The 22,659-nt window shown below is 43.1% G+C and overlaps 1 protein-coding gene across 1 annotated transcript; it reads left to right on the forward strand.

Annotated features, from left to right (window-relative positions):
• Positions 1–5,279: 5,279 nt before the first annotated feature.
• Positions 5,280–8,104, forward strand: KCNF1 (potassium voltage-gated channel modifier subfamily F member 1). The gene is made up of 2 exons (XM_039715712.1): positions 5,280–5,775; positions 5,877–8,104. Exon 2 carries the CDS (start codon positions 6,076–6,078, stop codon positions 7,537–7,539), a length of 1,464 nt encoding a protein of 487 aa, XP_039571646.1. The 5' UTR covers positions 5,280–5,775; positions 5,877–6,075; the 3' UTR covers positions 7,540–8,104.
• The last annotated feature ends 14,555 nt before the right edge of the window (positions 8,105–22,659 follow it).

Consider the following 22,659-nt stretch of genomic DNA (forward strand, 5'->3'; position numbering starts at 1 on the left):
TGAGATCACCCATACAAACTGCATTGAATCGGCTTGTGCCGATTCAAATACTATGTAAATACTATGATACAGCCCCTAATTACATGTGCACATGCTAATTTTTGGACCATGGCCATATTCAACGTATATGCAATTCATAATTTTTAAGTCATTGTCTCTCTGCAGCTGTAGTAAGTCTTTTCACCTAATTTTTTTGCTTTTCTTTGTACATGCAACCAAATTCAAAGTTTTTGATGGCAGTGTTTAAGAGCAAGAAACAGAATTCCAGTCCTTCCTCAAGAGACAGTGATGCTGTAAACAAGCCAAGGTTCTTAAATCTTTTACAGCATCTCCAACTCCCATCCTATTCATGGCTCACTGATATGCTTAATTTGAGCCCATCTGTTAGCTGCTTAAAGTGAAGGATGCATTTTATTTATTTAAAGTTATTTACATTAAATCAGAGATTTGGCTGTACTCCTTAGTGGTCACTTAAGGCAGGTCTAATTGTACAGGAAAACAGACTCATTAATGTCAAATGGAAAGCAAGGCAAATTGAAATTTGCAACAAGCTATTACCAGCCCTTTAATAAGGTATTAATTAAAAGCTCTGATACAATAAACTGAATATATATAAATTTTGAACTTGAAAAAGGAACAAAGTAGCTAAGAGAGGGCAAGTAAACTGGGAAAAAACTACTTTGACATAATAGTCTTGGAGAAATATGTAAATATGCTGGAAAGAGAGACACATAAAACCAGATTTGTGAGGTGAACAGTATCTGTTACAGTCCAGATACCCATCTCAGTTCAGACATTTAATAACCTCTTGTTCTTAATATATCAATCTGAAGGGAGTTTCGTGTATTGAGAAACATCATACAAAGCACAGAGATGTATAAAAAGAAGTAGAAAATTTGTTTCTCTAGCTTTACAGGGACCTTTCTTTTACCATATCAAGGGATTTAAAAGACTCATCTGTTGCTAGAAATAGCAGCAGTGGGCAATGAACATCTTTCATGCTGAAGCTCAGATTCACTCCAGTACACACACATGAGACACACATCAGTGCTGGGACCACGAGCTGCTGCCACTGCATCACAGAGCTTTCCTGCAGGCAATCAGTGCCCACAGCTCCTCTCCCACAGGCCCTGCTGTTAACAGCCCATGCCATCAAGTCATGCCCTGCTGCCCTTCAGATACGCTGGGGAGGAGCATGAGGTTGGTGCTGGTGCTGTGGCAGTGCCACCATATCCATGCTGGGAACCACAGTGCCCATGGGAAGGCAATCCATGTGTTCTTGATGTGCCAAAACAGCTGACTTTATTGTAGAGCATGTTATAAGGATAAAAGAAGGTGTGATTTGAAAACAGATTTGAAATATTGAGCTATAAAGGATAAACCAGCGTGTTGCATAGCTGGAGTAATTTGCCAAAGAGGGGCTGCTGGGTCTTCCAGTGTGATTGTGGTGTTGCTGCACTAACCAGTAGAATCCTCCTTAGATTTGGAAACACTAAAGGGTTCTTACAGCACAATATTTCCTGACCCTCTTACTAAAGCTGGCTGTGGTAAAGTAGTCAGAATAGGTTATCTGCTTCCCATTTTTTGTGATTGGCACGAAGTAATTACATGGTGCTTTTATTTTTTTTACAGAACCTTGTACTGTCAGCTGAAGAAGAGATGTCCATGCAACTGGCTGAAAACTTTGACCCCACAATACCCCAGTGAAGAAAGGAAGAATAAGATATTTCCATTCTCCATCTATCTTTATATCCCTGATGGATTTTTCTACATTTTGATGACATGTTCCTGTCTCGAGTGGCTCTCCATAGTCTGCATTTAGTTGAAATAAGTGGTGAAGTAAGCAGTGCGTTAGATGCTGAGATCTCTTGCTGGATCTATTACAGATCCAGTGCTGCAAGTGTCATTTAAAACCCAAATATGACACAACAGAAGTGTGTAAGAGGGTTATACTGAGTATAAGCAGATTTACGTGTGCCCAAGGATGTCTCTAGGCATTGAGGCAAACTGACAACTGGTCTCCATCTCAAATCCTTTTAATCTGCAGTAGTGGTGCTGCCTGCAAATGCTCTATTGGGAATTGTCTCTGATGGCCACATGATGGGTAGGAAATGTCCATGTTAGCTGGCCAGTGTGGGCTGGATCTGTGCCAGACATGCTTTAGCTGTTTCTTACTCAGAGAGTCAGAGTCAGGCCCCAAAATTTTGTTGAGCTTGTCCGTGATTTTGGGAGAGGGGAGAAGTCAGATGCAGGGCTGTGCTCAGTGCAGGCAGGGGCTGACTGCACCCCAGCCTGATTGCAGAGAGGCTGTCCAAGTCCTGCCTCTGTACTAAGCACCCTTCTCTAAGTGGAATCCAATTTTATCTCCCTAGGGTTGGCTCCTAACCCATTCACAGTCCTTCAAGTACCACTACAGCCCACAGCTCCATGGGAGCAGCTCCGTGCATCTGTCAGGAGGACAGAGGCGCTGCCTGGGATTCAGGAATGTATGAGCCAGACTAGCGCTCAAGAGGAGCAGTCTCTCTCCCCAGACTGGCACAAAGCCACTCAGGGGTAAAAGTCCTTTCCCAAAAAGTGGCCAACAAGGGAGGCAAACCTTGAACGTCAGCATCCCTGGGGACCGTGGTTACTGCAGGTCCCTGTGCTGCACTGTGGTGCTCTGTGCCCCCACTTCCCTCATGAGGAGCCAGTGTCACTGGGACCCACTCTGAGCTCCACCTACACGTTGTGGACCAAGCCCTGTTGGGGTTCAGGCACACTCCTGGACATTGGCAACCCCACCAAAGGCAGCCCCTGCCCCAGCAGGGATGTCCAGCAGCCCAGGAGCCTCCTCCCGGCCTGCAGGGCTTGGTGTCCGGCTGGGCCTCCTCCTCCTCCTCCCTGAAGGAGCCTGTCTGAGCCACAGCCAAAACTTAACACAACTGTCAGCTCAAATCCATGTGTTGTTCTCTGAGCCAAAGCACCAACACAGGAAAAAAAAACCCCTCTGTGTTTCTTGTTGGGTCTGTAGGAATTCAATTGCCAGCACATATTGCTTCCAGCAGATAGCACAGCTTGACCTGTTCTCACAGGCAGCAGAAGTTGAATTTAGGAGTCCTAATAATTGCAGCAATCTGGTAATAAATGAATTGCAGGGCAACAATTATCTACTGAAATTTTTAGATTAGAGAAGCTTTCTTTTCATGGATGAAAAATGAATTAATGGGATGAATTATTATTTCTGCTCCCATTGTTTGCTGATCTGTGATACATCTGATACAAACATTCATCAAGCAAGCCTGTGTCACTCTTTTCAGCTACAAAAACAAGGGTTTCATTTATTATGATTTCCCTGACCGTTCTTTGGATCATTTACATTTGCCCAAGTGGATTTAAAATGCTACCAGATCTCCTCTAACATTTCACAGGCACATTGAAAGGTGTAAAGAACTCTGAAAAGGTGCAAGACGAGGGAGAATAAAGCACAAGGATTTTAGCAGCCACACTAAGTAAAGTCTTTATAAGGACAGATCTGGCATTTCAAAAATAGTTTCTTCTCAACCTTTTGAGAATGTGTTGAGATTTATCATCTGAAAGGAGCTGATTTCACCTTTCAAACAGAACAATGTCCTGTGTGCCTTTTTGTAGGTATTTGTTCTGTAAAATGGATGGGGAGGTATAAGGGGGGGGGGGGGGGGGGGGGGGGTGGGGAGAAAAGCCTTTTTGGAAACAAAGGTTTCTGTGTTGATCATGCTGGACCCTGCATTGATTTCTTATCATTACCTAGACAAAAACCAAAAGGTCACTGGAATGCATTGTTTATCAAAGAGAGTAGGATCTGAGATGGTTAAATCTGAGGATTTAAATCTACAGAACTTTTCCCTATGCTCATGCAGCGTGATAAAATTTGAAGGCTTACTTTTCCAGATCCTGATTTTGTTTTGTAAGATTGGATAAGTAATCCCATCTGCATTTTCTGCTGTGCAAGCATGTCACTGCTGTTGGCATCTTAAAATTTATTTTGCTAATGCTAAGTTAGTTAGTAAGCAGGAAAGCCACAGGTGGGTAATTATTTATTGATGAACCCAGAAACTGAGGGTTTTTCCAGGTCTCCAAAGTATTTCTTTTGTCTCAAGAAGATTGCAAGTATCAGCAAATTTATATGTGCTTGGAAAAAAATTCAAGAGACTTCTTGTATTACACCCAAAGTGTGCAGCACACTCAGGAGCACATGAAGGCGACACTGGCCTCCAGAGGTTCACAGTATGACATTAGTCTATTAGTAGACTAATAGATATTACTCTCTTCCTGGGACCTGATATTCCCTTTTCCTGGGTATGTGACACTAGGAGCACACAGCATGTCAAGATGAGGTCTGGTGCACAACCTCTCATTAATCACCCATAAGCTTCTGAGACAGAGGAGCAGGGACACTGTGTACTCACCAGGGTCCCCCTGGCTGTGTGGCACCAGCAGGAGGACAGCAGGCACAGCACGGATCTCACCTTTGTCCCAGGATGGACACAAGCCTGGAGAAGCAAACAGGCAGCTGGATTTGCTCCTCTCTATTCCCCTCTACTGAGAAGCTTTTCAGAAGCCAGTAAATTGGAAAAGATCATAACTTGCTGGTGCAGATCATTCTGCTGTGGCCAGAAACAGTTAACTTATAAACTGTAGGTTTTCCTGGACCCAGTAAAATCAGCTGTAGAGTCAGATTTAATAATTTAAGGGTGGTAGGTTTCCTGCATGTAGAGGTTCAGGGGGAAAATATTAATAAAATCCTGGAATTCGGAGAAAACAAAGTTAAAAGGAAATGCTTGTTATTCTACTTCCACTTTTAAAGAGCTGGATGTAGTACAAAGCATTTCTTCTTGTAAGTAGCAGTCACTGAGAAATCATAATAGATGTAAATTACTCAAACCCTCCTCAGGCTCAGCTGACTACAGGTCACAGAAACGTAGGAAAACTGAGGACCCAGAGCTTTGGGAAGCAGAGTGTAGGGGAAATTTTGCTCCCCATGTGCAACAGAAACTTTATGGTCTCTGCCTCTTTTTCAGATGCCAGCACAAATCCAAATTAACTCAATATCCTGACACAGGACAGAGATGCTCTAGAGTCGCTCCAGTCCCTCTGAGAGCAAGATATTCTGCCATACATTTATTCCCAAAACACGGTATTGCTTCTTCTGGTTTCTGCCTGGAGAAAATGTTTGTGCGTCCCTCTGCAGCTCTGAATGACTTTATACACGATTAAGCTTTGCATGTGATAAAAAAAACTGTTTTAAAAATTCCTTAAAGTTCCTGTCAGTATAGAAACACATCATTGTACCACTGGGCAGGCGTATAAATAGCTGAGAAGGGCTTTCTGTGCAGCTGGTGCTTTGCTGCGTTTCACCAGGAGAGGGTAGAGTTTGGAAAGGACTCCTGGCAGCCTGGGCTCCCTATTGTGCTGGGAAACAGCGAAGGGAAAACAAGCACAAGTTTCTCCTCTGCCTGTTTGCACCCACTGACTATGTGCGAGAGTCAGCAGATGAACTCTGGAAGACCTTAAAGTAAACAGAAAAAGGAAAGAGAAACAAAATTCCAAAGCAGCTTTCTAGGGAAGCGTGCGGAACCGAAGGGAGAAGCCGCTCCCGTGGGCTCGCCCCGCCGACCGTCTCCGAGCTGTCACTCACCGCACGTTGCGTTAATCAGAGCTCGGGATTTATTTCTCTGCCGTGACTTCCAAGCTGTGAACACATATCACTTTTAGAGACAGATTGGGACCTGAAAAGACTCTCGAGCACTGAACAGAGTGGTGAGTTTTATTAAATGGTTTCTTCTCTTTCCAGTCTGCTGGAGCTTTCTAACTCCCTGCTTGCAGGCACAGCAGCCCGATGACTTGTCTTTTCCCTGCAGCTTGTTGCATTCCTCACCAGGCTTTCCCGACCGCAGGTTTCTATCAGTAACCTTTCCCACCAAGACTCCAGGGCAGTTTGGTGACATTTGTAACAGAGCTGGCTCGGTGCTGATTTGCTTTCATGAGACATTAAAACCACAAAGCTGTGAAACCAAACAACGGGCTAAAAAATCAACCAAAATCCAATACAATTATAAAATGGCAGGTGACTCTAGGTTTCCAGATGTGGACACTGATGGATCAGAAAAAAGTGAAGAAATGGAGATTGTGGTCAATGTCGGTGGGGTAAGGCAGGTGTTCTATGGAGATAACCTGAACCAGTACCCAGAAACACGGCTGGCAGAGCTGGTCAATTGTTTATCGGGGGGATACGATAGCATATTTTCCCTCTGTGATGACTATGATCCTGGAAAGAGAGAGTTTTACTTTGACAGAGATCCAGATGCTTTCAAATGCATTATTGACGTGTACTACTTTGGGGAAATTCACATGAAGAAAGGAATATGCCCCATATGTTTCAAGAATGAAATGGAATTTTGGAAAGTGGATCTGAAATTTTTGGATGACTGCTGCAAAGCTCACCTAAGTGAAAAAAAGGAGGAACTGGAAGAAATAGCCCGAAGGGTGCAACTGATTCTAGATGACTTGGGAGTAGATGCCTCAGAAAGTCGCTGGAAAAAGTGCCAAAAATGTATCTGGAAATTTCTGGAGAAGCCAGAATCATCCTATCCAGCTAGAGTGATTGCTGTACTGTCCTTTCTGTTTATTTTGATCTCCTCTGTTGTGATGTGTGTGGGGACCATCCCGGACTTGCAGGTGGTAGATGCGGAGGGGAACCGTATGGAGCACCCGACCCTGGACAGCATCGAGACCGCCTGCATAGGCTGGTTCACCGTGGAGTACGTGCTGAGGCTGATCTCCTCTCCCAACAAACTCCACTTTGCCTTTTCTTTCATGAACATTGTTGATGTGCTAGCAATACTTCCCTTCTACGTCAGCCTGACCTTGACCCACCTGGGAGCCAAGCTGATGGAGCTGAGCAATGTCCAGCAGGCTGTCCAGGCACTGCGCATCATGAGGATCGCAAGGATTTTCAAGCTTGCACGGCATTCCTCAGGGCTCCAGACCCTAACCTATGCCCTGAAACGCAGCTTTAAGGAGCTTGGGCTGCTCCTCATGTACTTAGCTGTTGGAATCTTTGTCTTTTCTGCCCTAGGTTATACCATGGAACAAAGTCACCCCGAAACTTTATTTAAAAGCATCCCTCAGTCATTTTGGTGGGCAATCATTACCATGACCACAGTTGGATACGGAGACATTTACCCTAAAACAACACTAGGAAAACTGAATGCTGCCATCAGTTTTCTTTGTGGAGTGATAGCGATCGCTCTCCCCATCCATCCCATCATTAACAACTTTGTCAGGTATTACAACAAACAGAGAGTTTTAGAAACAGCTGCCAAACATGAATTGGAGCTGATGGAACTAAACTCTGCTGAGGGGAAAGCCGCAGGCTCCAGAAGTGAACTGGAGGATCTTTCAAGGGAAGGCAAAGAGGGTCCTTTTTATAGCAGCCGGATAAAAGTCTCCCACAGTGACACCTTTATTCATCTCCTGTCAGAAGAGAAACACCATAGGACCAGGCTTCAAAGCTGCAAATAAACTGTGAGCTGTTGTCAGCGCTAAGCTACAGATTGGGACAACCTGACAATCAGCTATGGAAGGGACTCGCAGATCTGTCAGAGCTGGGAGGGAGCACTGCTTTGCTTTTCCAACATGAATATAAATTAACCCCATGGCTTCTCCATCAACAGTTGGTAAGACTTTACCGTTATTAACCCAAAATAAAACAGTAGGACTCCACTGAGATCAGACTGCTTATATTGAGTGTGTTCTGACAAAAACCATTTGTAACCATTTCAGAGACTGAGAAGTGCTTCCTGACCCGTAAATGTTCAATGACCTGAATGTGCAACATTGCCACATCAGAACTTTGTACCTGTGACAATAAAGAGCAGCATCACACAGATTGTGTCTTCCAGGCTTTCTTCAATGCCTTTGCAGCTAGGGGAACTGCTCCTTAAAAAAATTAAAGCAGCCTCTCATTTGTATTAAATTCAGGCTTACAGCAAAATGTTACAAGCAGTTTGAGCCTAGAGATACTGAAGGGATCAGCATATACTGTGTGCAGAATATTAGAGTGAATAAATGGCTTTGTTTTGTAAAACATACTTTGGGGTCAACTTTTTGAATAGATTTCTGTTCCTGTTTCCAGAAAAAAGTGTCATTTTCAATGGGACATGAAACTATATTTTGAGCAGAGATGCAGAACAGAACCTGTGTATTTTAAGGAGCAAATTTAAAAATATTTGTTCTAGCTATTAATTACTCATGGTTTATATATGCAGAGATCTTTCAGGAAGGATTTATAATTAAGTAGCTTTTTAAAACTGTAAGTTGAATCATGGTATCTTTAATTCTCTACTAAATCAAGGGAAGTCTATAAGGAAGTTAAATTGAGTAATTCTAAATAAGAAACTTTAACTCTTTGAAAGTAAGTACACAGAAAGTTTCAGTAAAAATAGTATAGTCTCCAATTGATTTATGGTAAAATTCTCTAGCTGACTAAACATGTTAGTAGGTTATTTTTTAAAATAACATACCCTTCCCCTACAACAATTACAAACTTTGTGAACATTAGTTTACAGAAGTAGTAGGCACTAATCAGTATCTTATTCATTAATTAAAAAAATATACTAATTAATCAACACCAATGTGTAGGTACTACCCTTTCCAAAAGCAAGTACCATCTACATAAGTCTAAATTTGGTTGGTGTAAAAACTGTATGTGTAATAGGTCTGGTGTGTGCCAGAGAAATCCATTGAAACTAGGAGTTATGCCAGCTTGGAGGGAAGGGGAGCACTGGCACACAGATATATTTACATAAATTAGAAGTAGGATCCCAAAGGTTTAAAGGGCTAGAGTAGCTATCATTATTTGTTCCCTTTTGTGCTGAGCAGCCCCTGGCCCAGGTGAAATGCAGCAACACGAGCCATGACCTGTCCCTGGGCACCTCATGCCCAAGATCCCCCTACAGGTCTTTGGGACCTTTTTCCTGGGACGTGGGCAAGCAGTGGGCCTGTGGCATCCACCCCACAGGAGCAGTGACTGGAGGGGCACAGAGCTGAGGGATGGGCTCTGTGCTCCTTTCTGGCACCTTGTTTGTCCCTGTTCCCTGGCAGAGTGGTGTGTCTGCTGGTGGGGAGCTCCCTGTCCTGCTGGGAGCAGAGGGCAGTGGAGGCATGTGGGGCTGGGCAGGTGTGCAGGGAAGGACAGCTGCTCCTCAGGAACACCAACCACCCGTATCTCTCCTAGCATGGAAACCAGCCCCTGCTTCCCTAGGTTGAAGGCCTTTCCCAACATTACCCCTCACACCTCAAATTGCTGATCTCCAGGGACACCTATGTGATATCCCCATGCCCCAGCCCTGTGCCTGACCTAATGTCCTTTCCCCCAGTCTGTTGCCCTGTCCTTCCTTACTTACCTCCATCAGGTAAGATACTTCAAACAATGTCTAAACATTTCTGTACCTGAATCCTTCCACCAGCATTTGTGCCAAATTCTCTCCTGCCTAAGACAAACAGCCACTATGAGCACCTCCTCAGCCCAAGCACACCTTCACATCCATCCTCCCCTCCACATCCCTGCTCTTAGCCTCTAGAACTGCTCTCTTGCTCTGTCTCTCCTGCTGACACCTGCTCCTTGCTGCCCAACAGCCTCAGCTCCTGTCCCTGGCTGCCTGGCCAGGACCACAGCTGGCTCCCATCTAAAGGACAGGATCCTGTCCCTTGCACAGTTTAAGACTTCCAGGTTACAGGTGTGGTCTGCAAACCAGCAAAAATTGACTCGGATGGGGTGCTGAGGATGGGAGAGGAGGGAAACTAACAAAGCTATGTGAGTCCAGCCTTATCTATCAGCAGGAATACTACACACTCCTGACTTTGTTCGTGACATGCAAAGGGTAGCTGAGAGTGAATTAAGTTAGCAAAAGCATTTTCTTGAATGAGGAAAGCACTGTGTTAATGCTAAGCAATATGGTTTAGCAGTGCAAGTACTAAATCCTCACTGCCGTGCTTTGTGATTTATTTAACCTCACATTAAATTTTAAAAAATCCCCTCTTTTATTGGAAATAATTTTATGGGCTAATTTCTCCAAGGAGTTATGCCTTTGAGTACCGGGCTCTGCCTATGCTCTGTCAGTGTGGAAAGAGTTTTGAGACAGCCTTGGTGCTGCTGTAGCCCAGACAGGTCTCAGTGTGTCTTGCTGCACTAGGGACCTAATTGTTGGATTTGTTACTATAAGTGATGTTTTCTTAAGAGGCTGTGTATGTGTGTATGGGCAGGATGGATTCCTGTCTATTTGCCTTGCTCGTGGTGTGGAAACCCTGCAGGAGCAGAGGGAGACATGGGCAGTGGTGGAAGGACAGGGCAGGCTGGCAGCACGTGGTGAGACTGGAGAGGAGCAGGGGGTCTTGAGCACGTAATTCTGATGGTACAGAACAAGAGGCTTTCTGGGTTCCTGGGGAGACATCTCTTGCAAATCAGGAAACTACCATAAACCACTGGCTTTGAAATCAGGGCTGGACAGAAGGCTCTGCTCCTTAAAGAATGGAGTGATCTAAGGGTTGTTTATTTTCTATTGTTTTAATATTCTACACAACCCAGCAGAGCTGATTTTCATTTCCTTATATATTACAAGACAGTCTAAGAATGAAAAGGATTTAAAAATCTGGAAATCTTCAGGGTGGAAGGGGAGGATTAGAGAAGCTCTTTCTCACAGAGTAGGCAACGCAATCCAAAGGCTCTGGCATCCTCACTCTTTGACACAGGACTTTCTCAAGTCCCAATTTAGGACAAGCTCTGAAGCCTTTCCAAAGGGGAACCTGCCCCATTAACTGCACCTGCACAAACTGCTTCTTGCAGGTTTCATTTCTGTGCTCTGGGTGAGGTGGGCACAGGCTGCACCACTCAACCCAGTAGTGCCTTCCCCACATGCAGCTCTTCCCAAGCACTTTGTGGGCCCTTAGCTGAGTCTACACAACTAAATTAATGAATGCAAGGCATTCCAAGTGAGACCATCTCCAGACACATATGGGAAACTCTGTAGCACGACTGTCTCTCAGGGGAGCCCTAGTGTTTAATACCCTTCACCTGGGAATCAGGACTGGGATAGCCAGAATACATCCAAGCACAGAAAATCCAAATAAACCACCTGGATCTCTCCTTACTCTTGCTCCACAAGGACTCTACTTTGGACTCAGAGGTGTATGAAGGAAAGGGGTCACTGTTTCCACAAGAAATTGGGAGTCTGGGGAAAAAAAAGTAGTACTCTTCTATGGAAACCTCACTGACCAGAATTATGGAGAACAAAACAGAGCTACTGTAATTTTAGCTGATATCCCTTCTCATACAGAAGTTCCTCAGTTCACCATTCAAGCAATTTCAGAGCACAGTGAGCAGATCAAACTGTCCTGTCTAGAAGTTATCCTGCGGGACATCTGTCCTAGCAGCCAGCCCTGGCTGCTTCTAAAAAACTTAGAATCCTTAAAACGGCCTGTAATATAGAGTTAAAACTTGAAGCAAAAAAAAAAAAAAATGTTAGTTCCCAAATAACATCAAGCACAGCTGTAAATGCAGGTTAAATCCAGGTCTGACATCAAATAGCTGCGAGTAGAATCTGATTCAATCGCCTCTATTTAATAACCCAGCCAATGGTAGATTGATGAAGATTGCTAAACTGTAGGTAAAATGAAGCCTGTTTCCAGCTTCCACGACACCATAAACTGTATAATTTAATAGAGTGGAAATTGCTGCTAGAAGCATGGGAGATGGCTGGAATATTTAGTGACACACAGCATTAGTCTTATGGAAGTGATAGGGGTTTAACAGGTCAGCCCACACCACACTCTGGCTGGCGTGTCACAGCCGCCTCCACTTTGGAGACAGGCTCAGGTGCAGGCAGAAACAGCCATCAGCAGCTGGGGTTTCATTGCTGGATTGACATGTATATATTATTTGAAGAGACTTTATAAAAAAACCCAGCAAAATGATGGGAAGTAGTAGAACACCACTGTTTTCTGCTGTTGTGCATGTGGGAGAGCCTCCAAGTCCTGCAGATGTGGCAGTGCCACACCAGGTTAATTGCACTGGCCTCTCTGGACTGTGCATGGGTTGAGGTGAACATGTGGAGGCAGAGCCAGCTCTTGTCAAAGACAAGGAGGGCTGAGGACCAGGCATCATGGCCCATCTGCTCCTTCCTGTGCTAAGGGCACTCATCACTTTTGGCAGGTGAAGCTGACAGTGATGCTGTTTCAGTAACCCTTTGGGCAGATTTCTTTTTGCCTAATGTACTATTTGAATGTAGCTAATAAAAATGCTAAAGAGGAGAAACCAAGACTGTTTTCAGTGTCTATATATGGATTTTTCAAATAACTTCCCAAAATGCTCACCTAAGACTGGATAAAATAGTCACAAACAGGTGTTTGTTGAAACAGAACATTCAAATATCCATAAAAAGTAGAGGTTAAGGAATAGAAATTAACAATTAACTATACTAGAAGACACAAATCCACTGAGATTAACTCAGCTGGTTAGAGCAGGGTGCTAAAAATGCCAGGGTTGTGGGTTTGATCCCCGTTTCATTTAGTAGCTGGGTTTGTTGATCCTTGTGGGTCCCTTCCAAGTCAGAATATTCTGTGACAAAACCCCAAAACCCTCTTCCAGCCACTTGCATTGCCAGCTATGCTCAAAAAGATAGAACAGAGTCCCCTGTGAATTATACCTGGCAGGATTACTTCCTCCCTCCTCCCTTTCGATGCAGCCCTCGGTCCTATATCCACCAAAAAACCTTACAATTCCTTACACAGTTACTGGGCACATGCACAGGAGAATGCACTTGTTACCCACCCAGGTTTCCGAGGAGCTGACTTGCTGTCATTCAACTAGAGAATTTTACCTAGACTGTCCATTTGGGAATATCAGTGTTTCCTTCCACACCAACTTGCACAAGACATTTTCCCTTTAAGACAGAGGGTTCTTACTGATGTGGGTAATAAGTTCTGCACTGCCTGGTGTAAACCAAACTTCACTGGGAGTTGCAGGAACGTAACATTAGTGTGAAAGTCAGCTCAGGACAGTGTATATTAAATACACTTGCTTCAGCTGTAGAGATTCACTAAAACCAAAATTGGTTTCTCTTCCTGCAATGAACTGTATTAGGTTTGAATTCAGTGGGAGCTTTGCCTGCCTTAGGAATTTTATAGGGATGATGGAACCAAGCAAGCCAGGCTAATGTACAAGGCAAGCTTGTATAAATTGCTAAGAGGAAAATAAAAATGATGGAAAGGTCTGAGTGCTCCAGGAGAAGCTGTGCCATTTAATTGTTTCTTGTTGCTTTCATATGTAGGTGAGAAAGCTGCCAGTGTTTTAAATTTGCTTTTCTTTCTTCCCATGTGAAGGTAACCTTGAATATCTTTTTAACATGCTGACAGTGAAATACTGCTAAATCATGCTGGTCAGTTAAAGACATATAATAAAAGCAGAAAGGAAGGGAAAACTTTAGAGGAGTCTAAGTAGACAAGATTTATTTTTTTTTAAATCTCAAAATGGAAAGAAAGACTGACTGTTATGCTGTATATCCCCACAAAAAGCCTCTTATTTTCAGTGAATCCCTTTGCTGATTTCATTGATAATGATGCACACAATTGCTGACCCCAGTGCTTTGGGCTTTAAGTACAACATTCTCTGATTCCCTATTGTATAAGGAAATAACCTGTACACTCCACAACAGTGAAATATCTTAAAAATGGAAATTACCTACATTCATTAGAGTCTGTGCTAGAGCTCCCAGGTTCTGTGTTAGGGCTCTCAAAGCTGTGGAAACTCAGGTGAGCAGTCACTGGAAGGAGGCAGCAAATTGCTCGGCACTGCTCAGGGAAGTTTTAGTAAACCTTCTGCCAGCCTCAGACTGTTTTACTGCGCAAGGAACAAACTGCAGCTTCAATTACTAGAAGAGCATTACAGGGAAATTCTTTATCAGTACGATGCACTCCACTGATCCCAGACAATGCTTCCACTGCATTACTGTTATCAGGTTTACAAAGTCAATGTTTTCCAGGCTTACTAGCATAGTAAATAATGGCTATTTTACACAACATCCAGAATATGAAGTAGTTGTAGCTACTACAACTTTTTTTCCTTATTATTACTTTTGCAGCAAAAATGATGCAGCACAAATGTTCTTCTCTGTATTCACATAGATGATGTATTCATTGTCTTATTGATTTTAACTACTCATATCCCTGAAATCTCTGCTTGTCCACTGTCAACCAGAAAAGAACTATCTCTTCTGACTTAGTCAATATCAGATTAATCACCATGAAATGCTACATGCCATTTTGGTTTCTTCCCTTGTTCCATCAAGATTACTCCAAAATCAGACATCTCTTTTCACTGACATGTTTTTATTTTCATTCACCCTCATTTCTCATACCTTAATGTCAGTCTATTACACTTCAACGTTTTGAAGTGGAAATGATTCATCTGTCTCGATGCTCACACCCCTGACACATTTGTCAAATGACTCGTGTGATCCCACTGAGTGCAGCTCTCTGAACGGTGTCACTTCAGTGGTGCAGGCTCAGAACATGCCCAGGAGAGAAAACAAACTGGCTTAAAACTTCACTTGGACATGTTGTCCTCTCATCCCCCAAACCCTGCATCAGAAGAAAATTGTCTCTCATACATGGAACACAGAGAAGATGTGAGGCCCATATGCAGCAGTCCTGTCTGAATGCTCAGCCCTAGGTGAATATTTTTGTGCACATTTAAATTCCCCTCTCTTTGAGAGAATTGAAACACTGAGGCATTTGGCTGGAAAGAGATTGCTTTAAACGTGCACTTACATGCTTTGCTGATCAGAATGTGCTCATGTTAAACCTTACATGGCAAAAAAATGGAAGTTTCTGAACTGCATCCAAGCAGGCACCAGCAATTTTCTGCTCACAGCCACCAATCAGATATCAGCACAATGGGACCTTGATTGGTCCTTACAGGGGCTGCTGCAATACAAACGAGAATTATTTTCTGCTCATGAATAACAGATAAAGTGTCATCCTACTGCTTGAGAAGTGAAATATCGAGAAGACAGCCTGACCTTTGCCTCCCCCTTACTTACTCACTTTGTAGAAACATTACTAATTACAAGTCTGGTTTTGTACAATTAAAAAAAAAAAAAGAAAAAAACAAAGGCAAAAAACCCACCCTAATTCCATCACTGTTTAGTGGGCAAAACTCAAGCAGAGAGGAGATAAAACCTGCATCCTCCCCTGGGCTTTTGCTTGGCAATGGCCACTGGCCAGCTGGACACTGCTTGCTTGTTTGCAAAGGAACAAATCACACCCTTGTCTGCCAGCAGGTCCTTCTATTTCTACTCGTTGTCACAGTAATAAATCAATTGTTGCTGCAAAACACAGCTCCTCTCCAACTCGTGGGGAATCTGCAAACTCTCTGCAGCCCAAATGTCAACCAATTGCTGGCTGGGCTTTCAGGCTGGAGTGGTTATTGTTTGCCAGTTCCTTATTTACATTGGAACAGTAAATTCCATTCGCACAAGCCTTTACCATTTGGACTCGTTTGCCTTAGAAACAAATTAATTGCTGCCGTACAACATCATCCCTGCTGTGACTCACATAGGGCACATTTGTACTGCCTTGGCTGGAGGAGTGAACCTCAGCTGCCAGCTGGACTTCATCCTTGCCCACTGGAGCTGTTGTTGTAGTCCTTGTGTTGGGGCTCTTACTGTCACAGCTGCTCACATGAGACCTGAGTGTCTCGAAGATGCATCGAAGTGAGACCTCCCATATCTGATGCAACTCATCTGCAGAAATGTTTCTGAGTTGGAAAAGAGGTGTAAAGAAGCTATAAAGGTCTTCAATGACCATCCAGGGGCTGAGTGGAGAGGGTGCATGCAGGCTTGGCTCAGAGCAGAGCTTGGTTCAGCCACCCAAGAGTCATCAGGAGAGGCATCCAAGGCCTCTTCCCTCCACTCATCTGACTGCCCCTTAAGAATTGGTTGGCAGTGAGCAGGTGGGTGGCAAAGGATGGTTGTGTCTGATATTGCCCCAAAAGAGATCTGTCCCTTCCTACTCCCCATACAGAAACCACTATTGCCGCAAATTCCATGAGATTTGAAGTACAAGAAATATCATAGGAGGTAAGTAGAGCAGCCTTGGAGGCAGCCTTGGAGTCTCAAGATTGTTCCCTCAGCTAAACCTTAGGGATGCCAAAGTTTATTTTTTTGGAGGGGAACACTTTTTTAATCACAGGGCTGTAGATAGCCCCAGTGTGATGACATTCGAGTCCATGACTGGGACTCACAGGTGTCAGAGCATGTGACAGTGACACTTGGCTTTGCTGCCTAAACTGTCATATGATGACCTGTGCCACCCTGAGAAGCTCATGGCTCTCTATTGTCAGGAATTTTGGAGGGGAAAATAAAAAGCCTTGTTCAATGTGACTAAAGAAGTTGCAACCACTTGTAAGTAAACTGGCTGTTTGCTGAAATCCCCACACTGCTTTGAGACACTTGATAGGTCACGAGATGTTCTGTGACATCCACCAAGGGAAATAAAGTGAGATAACTGGATTCCTCTACATTTCTTACTGTTCCAGGGTAAATGAGATAATAGTGATGACATAGTTGTGGGGGGAGAGTGAGATAATTTGCTGGTACACTCCCTTCTGGGCAGAGCTTTCTCATCCAAATTTGTACATTTTGTACACTGAAAAATTTAATTTTGATCAGCAAGGCAAAAATATTATGATGCAGTCCAACACCACTGATTCTTGGGCAGCCTACAATTAGAAGTGGAGTACAACAAACTAATCTAAAATCCCAGACTTCAACCTAATTCACTGCTACATCAATCCAAGTCATAGGATGCAACAAAACACACAGGATCTTCTTTACATCAGTTCTGTAATGAGGAGAAGCCACTTCCAGCTTCAGTAGGAAGGCAAGGATCATGCCAGTGGGCTGCAGGATTGGAAATGTGCCTTACCCAAGGACCCTCATCTGCAACCTGGTGCTGCAGCTCCTCTTCTGCTCAGGGAATGCACGGGGCGTTTCCCTGTGCTGCACTATCACTGTGTCAGAAAATGTTTTGTACAAAAAAAAGAGATTTCTCCCTAATGAACAGTCAGTAAGGGAGGATAATGGGCATTCGGGATGTCTCTAGGAATTTCTTCATTTATAAACAGAGACTAAAGTGAAAACAGCTTTTTTCATAGTTAATTTGATTCCACTGCTTTCTCTCCTATTCAGACTGTACCATTGCTACAATTTAACAGGAAACAATGCTTGCTCCAGTTAAATATCACCAGAATTCAATTTCTGGCTCATCTGCCTCATTTTGATCAAGTGACAAAAAGACACACACTATTGCAGTAAGCCATGTCCTCTGGCATTCAGGAGATCTTCCAATACTTTAGTATTTAATGACTCAAAAAACTTTCATGGTAAAGGCCGCAGGAATGAAAGGCTGCAATCTGAAAGATCTGCCTCAAATAATTTAAAAAAAAGATAATTTTTGTTTTGTTTTGTTTCCTAGTTTGCCCTAGTTTTAGAGATGACTTGATCAAGTACCAGCACAGAAGTTCCAGGTAGCTGAGGGATTTTTAACATAACAGACAAAAGCATAAAGTGCTAAGGGTAGCATACTCTAAGGAGATGCACAATATCATAGCAAGGAATTATCTTACCATGGAAAGAATTAATTTTGGATGGTTGGATTTTGCCATCTGGACTCTTGGACACATAATATTTCAAAAGAGGTGACTACTGAGAGTCAGTCACTCAAATGTTAGTACCCAGTGTACTTGAGATGGTGAGGGTGTCCCTCCTGGCCTGGCATGAAATTATGTATATTTTCCATAAGTGCTGTTCTGCCCCAGAGAGGTGAAGAGAGAGGTGAAGGGTATGAAACTACTAAACACCCTCAAATGAATCCAGCTGAATCACTGTCAGGGGATTTTGGCAGAGCAGAACTGTCAGGTGCCCAATGCACTGGAATTTCTTTCCAGCTGAGACCACAGAATTATTTAAGTTGGAAGAAACCTTTTGAAATCCTCCAGTTCAATCCCTCTGCTCAAGAACAGCCAGTTGAAGCAGGTTGTCCAGGAGCACGTCCAGACAGGATGAGCTATCTGAGACATCTGCAAGGGATGGCAAATACACTCTAGGGAGCACATGAGCCTTTCTGGAGTGCCTTCAAAATGCCAAGAAAGGTGCTTCAGCACCTGAACTGATAATAGATGTCTGTGTTTGGACAAATGAATCCCAGCCCTCGTGTCTGCTTGAACATGGTTCCTGGAACTTCAGCTGCCTGCTGGGCTCCACCATCAGCTTTGAGTTGATCTCAGCTGACTCCAGAGGGATCTGAGAGTCTTAATGCTGACCTGAACCTTCACTTCTCCTGTCTGCTTCCTGAGTTTGTAATCACATGGTGAGGTACAGAGCACTTTGCTGAGGAAAAGCAAAGAGAATGGTATTGTTTTACAGAAAAAACCCCTACAACTGAAGAGTTTTCTTCTACAAAAGAATCACAGAATGAGTTTCTCCCTTGCTGCTTGGTTAGAAAAAAAAACAACTATCAGATATGAATAAAGGTACCTTAATCATATGGTATTAAGGATGGTCCCACAGTCTGTGGCACAAGCATGGTGGTATGAATTTCAGGCTTCCTGTTAGATCAGGAGGTGCCTGGATCTGACTGCTGGACCCCTACCTTTAAATCATAGAATCATTCAGACTGGAAAAGACCTTCAACACTGAGTTCAACTATACACCTAGCATTACCAAATCCTGTCCTCAAATCATCAAGCTAAATTACCCAACATCTGTTTCTGATCTCACAGATCAAAAGAGGACTTGTGCCAGTTGTGTCAGTAGAAAACGAGATAAAAATCAGCAGTGGGCCATGTGCTCTGGCACTGGATCAGAAACAGCCATGGGAGCAGAATGGTGACTGTTTTCCAAAATGCAAGAGACACTCCAGCAGCTCCTGCAGCCTTGACTTCTGCAGCCCATAACCCTGACAGGGCAGCCACTGCTCTGCACAGCTCCCCTTTCTGTTCTCCCTGCCTGAAAAGCCTTCCTCTCCAAGTCCCTGATCCCTCATGTAAATGGAGACAGCATTATAAACTGTGCTGTCATCTCCTATTCTGGAAATGTAAATTCAGGAGTCTTTCAACAATGGCTGGGAACAGTGTGGTTAATGTGTTCCAGCTGATGAGGCTAGATCAAGCCAATTAACTTTTTTCTTAGTTTGCAAGGAGATTTACCTTCCAGGTTTTAATATTGATAGTGGAATGTTAGAGTGACATTTTCATAAACCCTGTCAGTACAAAATTTTGCTCTGTTTTAATACTTAAAGATTGCTTCTAACCCCACGAATTTCACACCATTTTAACAGAAGTGTTGTCTTGCCTAGCTTTCTCTAGACAGCTTCTCATGCATATTCAATTTGAACAAACAAAACTCTGTGTAATAACTCTGATGTTATTGTCCTGGGATTTCAAAAGGAGTGAAGATCACTTGGGACAGCTGATGACCACAGTCAGTATGCTTACTACGGACTAAATAACTAAATCATGTGATTTCACATACAGAATCATCTGAATAAAAATAAAAGGCTAACCACCCACATAACTCAATTAACAAACTATCAAGATGCACTCTCATGTTTATTATTGCAATAAATCTGTGATTTAAATTCAGTGGCAAAATATTTGCAAACATTTACTCAGTTGCTGCATGCTCATTTCTTTTATCATAAGATGAATCAGCTGAAGCTCAAGTAGTGCTGTAGCTCCATGATGTTTAGTGCCACACATCAGCTTAGCATCATGTTCTTTAGTCCACGCTGTGGCCCTGCATAGAAATGGTGTGACATCATCTCCTGTTTATTACAGATGGAGTGACAGACACAGATTTTACTACTGTCAAAATAGCATTAACACTTGGTAGCAGTCATGTTGTGAACTTATCCCTCCATCAGACTGCCTGGTATGGTGTTATATTGCAGAAAAGATATTGTCATTGACACGTTACTGGGAAGAACAGAAACATCAAAGCTGCAGTGCAGTGACTGGAGAACAAAATGAGTCTGATTCATCACCCTGAAAAATCCCATCTGAAATGTCTTGAAAAGCCGGCACAGTTGCACCTTTTCAGCTGAGAACAATGAGAAAAGTCAGTGTGCATGAGAGAGAGAGCATTTGCCACTTGTCCAGGCTTGATGGGAACATGAAAGGATGTACTGCCAGTTAGTATGAAAGCAGAGGAGGAGAATAGGTGGGAGTAGCACAGGATTTAGAAGGGCAATAGAGAGCAGAAGAATAAAAAGCAGTACAGAGAAAGACACTACAGAATGGAGAGGCAAAAGGGAAGGGGGTGAGAGACCTTTTGTATTTTTTATTCCATTCTGTCTCCTCACAAAGCTCCATTTTCCAATTTCCTTTGTGTGACTTTAATTCAATATGATGAAAGTCCTTTTGTTACTTTTAGCACTGCCAGTCATTTGCTAACAACAAAGTGAGCCTGAGTAGTGATGGTGCATACATGTATGTGTGTATGTTTGCAATCACATATATATGTACGAACACAGTCAGTCTTGCAGGATTGGTGACAAATATTTTTAAGTACTTTCAGAAAAGTTTGTTACAGTTGTAACTGAAGAATCTTTCAATAGTTTCATTTACCATTGGGTATATCTATAACTAACTTATATTAAGATGTTCCTCCTTTGAATTTATGTCCAAAATATTTTTCTCTTACTAGTTACTTTCTGTATGGTGCTGAAAATGTTTATTGGCAGAGTGTCACCCAGTTGCAATCCAGAGATTGACAACTATGAAGCTATGAAGCCAAGTCCTTAATGAGCTTCAATCTATTCACATATCCCTATTTACCCATTTACCTCAGAATGAAATTGCTATTCTATTATTTCTTCCCCAATCTGCAAAAACTTGACTCACTTAATTGGAAAAAAAATAATTTAGTCTTCTGTGAAAAAAATTAAAAGAGACTGTCAAGAATGAACTTCCTTTGTTTTAGACACAATCAGAAATTAAAAGGCAGGTTTTCCTGCAAGGAGACAGCCCTGGGTGTGATACAGGGCTACTTTAAGCTGCACGGAATATTGCAGCTTTGCTTCAAACTATCAAGGAAAAGCACTGGAGAAAGGGACACATGTGAAGGACCTGCCTTGCTTCTAAACAAGCAGAAATATTTCTTTATGCTAGCATGGTAGTTTACTTTTCTTTAATGTTTTAATCCTACTTGGTGTAGAATTTGCAGCTCCACAGCCTAAGGTGTGGGGATGCAAATGGCTGGAATAGGACATGAGTATTTTGCTTATGCCAGCCCAGCTCTTCAACTTCCACATCATTGTCCACTTCTTTAATACCATTTACCCCATTTTGAGGGAGACAAAGTGGTTCAAGGTCTTTATGACCAGCAGACCTGCATTCCAGGGTAGCAACTGTTCCTCCCAGTTTGGTATCACCTGCAATTCCTCCTTCAATGGTGATGGTAAAGTAGAGCTCAGACATAATATTTCAGATGTCAATTAGAAATAAAGACAGAGAAGGCACTATTCTTTCCATGCAGCTTGCCACCCTGAGTGGAAAAAAGGACCTCTTCCACAGGTCAGCCTGGAAGTAGCTTCAAACATTGCTGTCTCTCGTGTGTCCTTGTACAACCTGCTTCCTAAGAAGCCTCTGCTGCTGTTAGACTGAGACACAGAGATGCTCACCCTCCCACTGATGGCTTTATTGACTTGTTAGAGACAGGAAGCAATTTAAAAGCCTTTTCTCATTTACCTATTGACTTTCACATCACTCCTTTAAAGGATTATTGGATCTTGAGATAGTGACTAATGATGTTATCACTATTCATTAATCCTGAAAAGTGTCTGCCATCCATGGAGTTTGGCAAAGAAGATGAAAAGAAGACACTGTAGGAAAAATGATTATAATGTCTTTAATGAAATTCCAAGAGGATAGCTGTTATGAGCAATGCATCTTACGGAGTGATAATAGATTTTGCTTTCTTTTAAGTGGTGACAGGTTCTTGCTCAATGAACAGCAAAAGAAAGAATTGGTATAAAAATGTTCAAGTGACAAACACAAGTTCAAGATCTTGTTTCTGCAATTATGTCTGCAGTGTTTCTGGCCTGGTATCTAAAGTCACTGACAAACTTGGAAAAGTCTAGTGGAGGCCACCAAGTTGGTCGGGGCTGGAGGACTTGTCCTGCGAGCAGAGCTGAAGGAAGCTGGGCTTGTTCAGCCTGGGTGAAGGACAGCTTCAGGAGGGTCTCACAGCAGCCTGGTCCTACCCGCCTGGAGGGTTATCAAGGAGCTGAGATGGGCTCCTCACGATAATGCACAGTAGGAGAATGAGAGGCAGGAGACATAAATTGAAATAGATTCCAGCTGGATATAGGAAAAGAAATTTCACTGAGGGCAGTCAGGAAACCAGACTGCCTGGACAGGCAGTCCCACTCTGGCCTTGGAGAGTTCAAGACCACATGGGTAAAGCTCTGAGCAGGCTGGGCTGAACTCAGAGATGACCCTACTTTCAGCAAGGGGTTGGACAGAGGGTCCCTGAAGTCTACTCCAAAGCAGTTGATTCTGTGATTCTGCTTCCCTTTTCACAGCAG

This window comes from Passer montanus, unplaced genomic scaffold (assembly GCF_014805655.1).
Source record: "Passer montanus isolate IOZ18808 unplaced genomic scaffold, ASM1480565v1 scaffold34, whole genome shotgun sequence".
NCBI lineage: Eukaryota > Metazoa > Chordata > Aves > Passeriformes > Passeridae > Passer > Passer montanus.

Excerpts from the sequence above, each read along its gene's own strand:
- KCNF1 (XM_039715712.1), top strand. The coding sequence starts at position 6,076 with ATGGCAGGTGACTCTAGGTTTCCAGATGTGGACACTGATGGATCAGAA.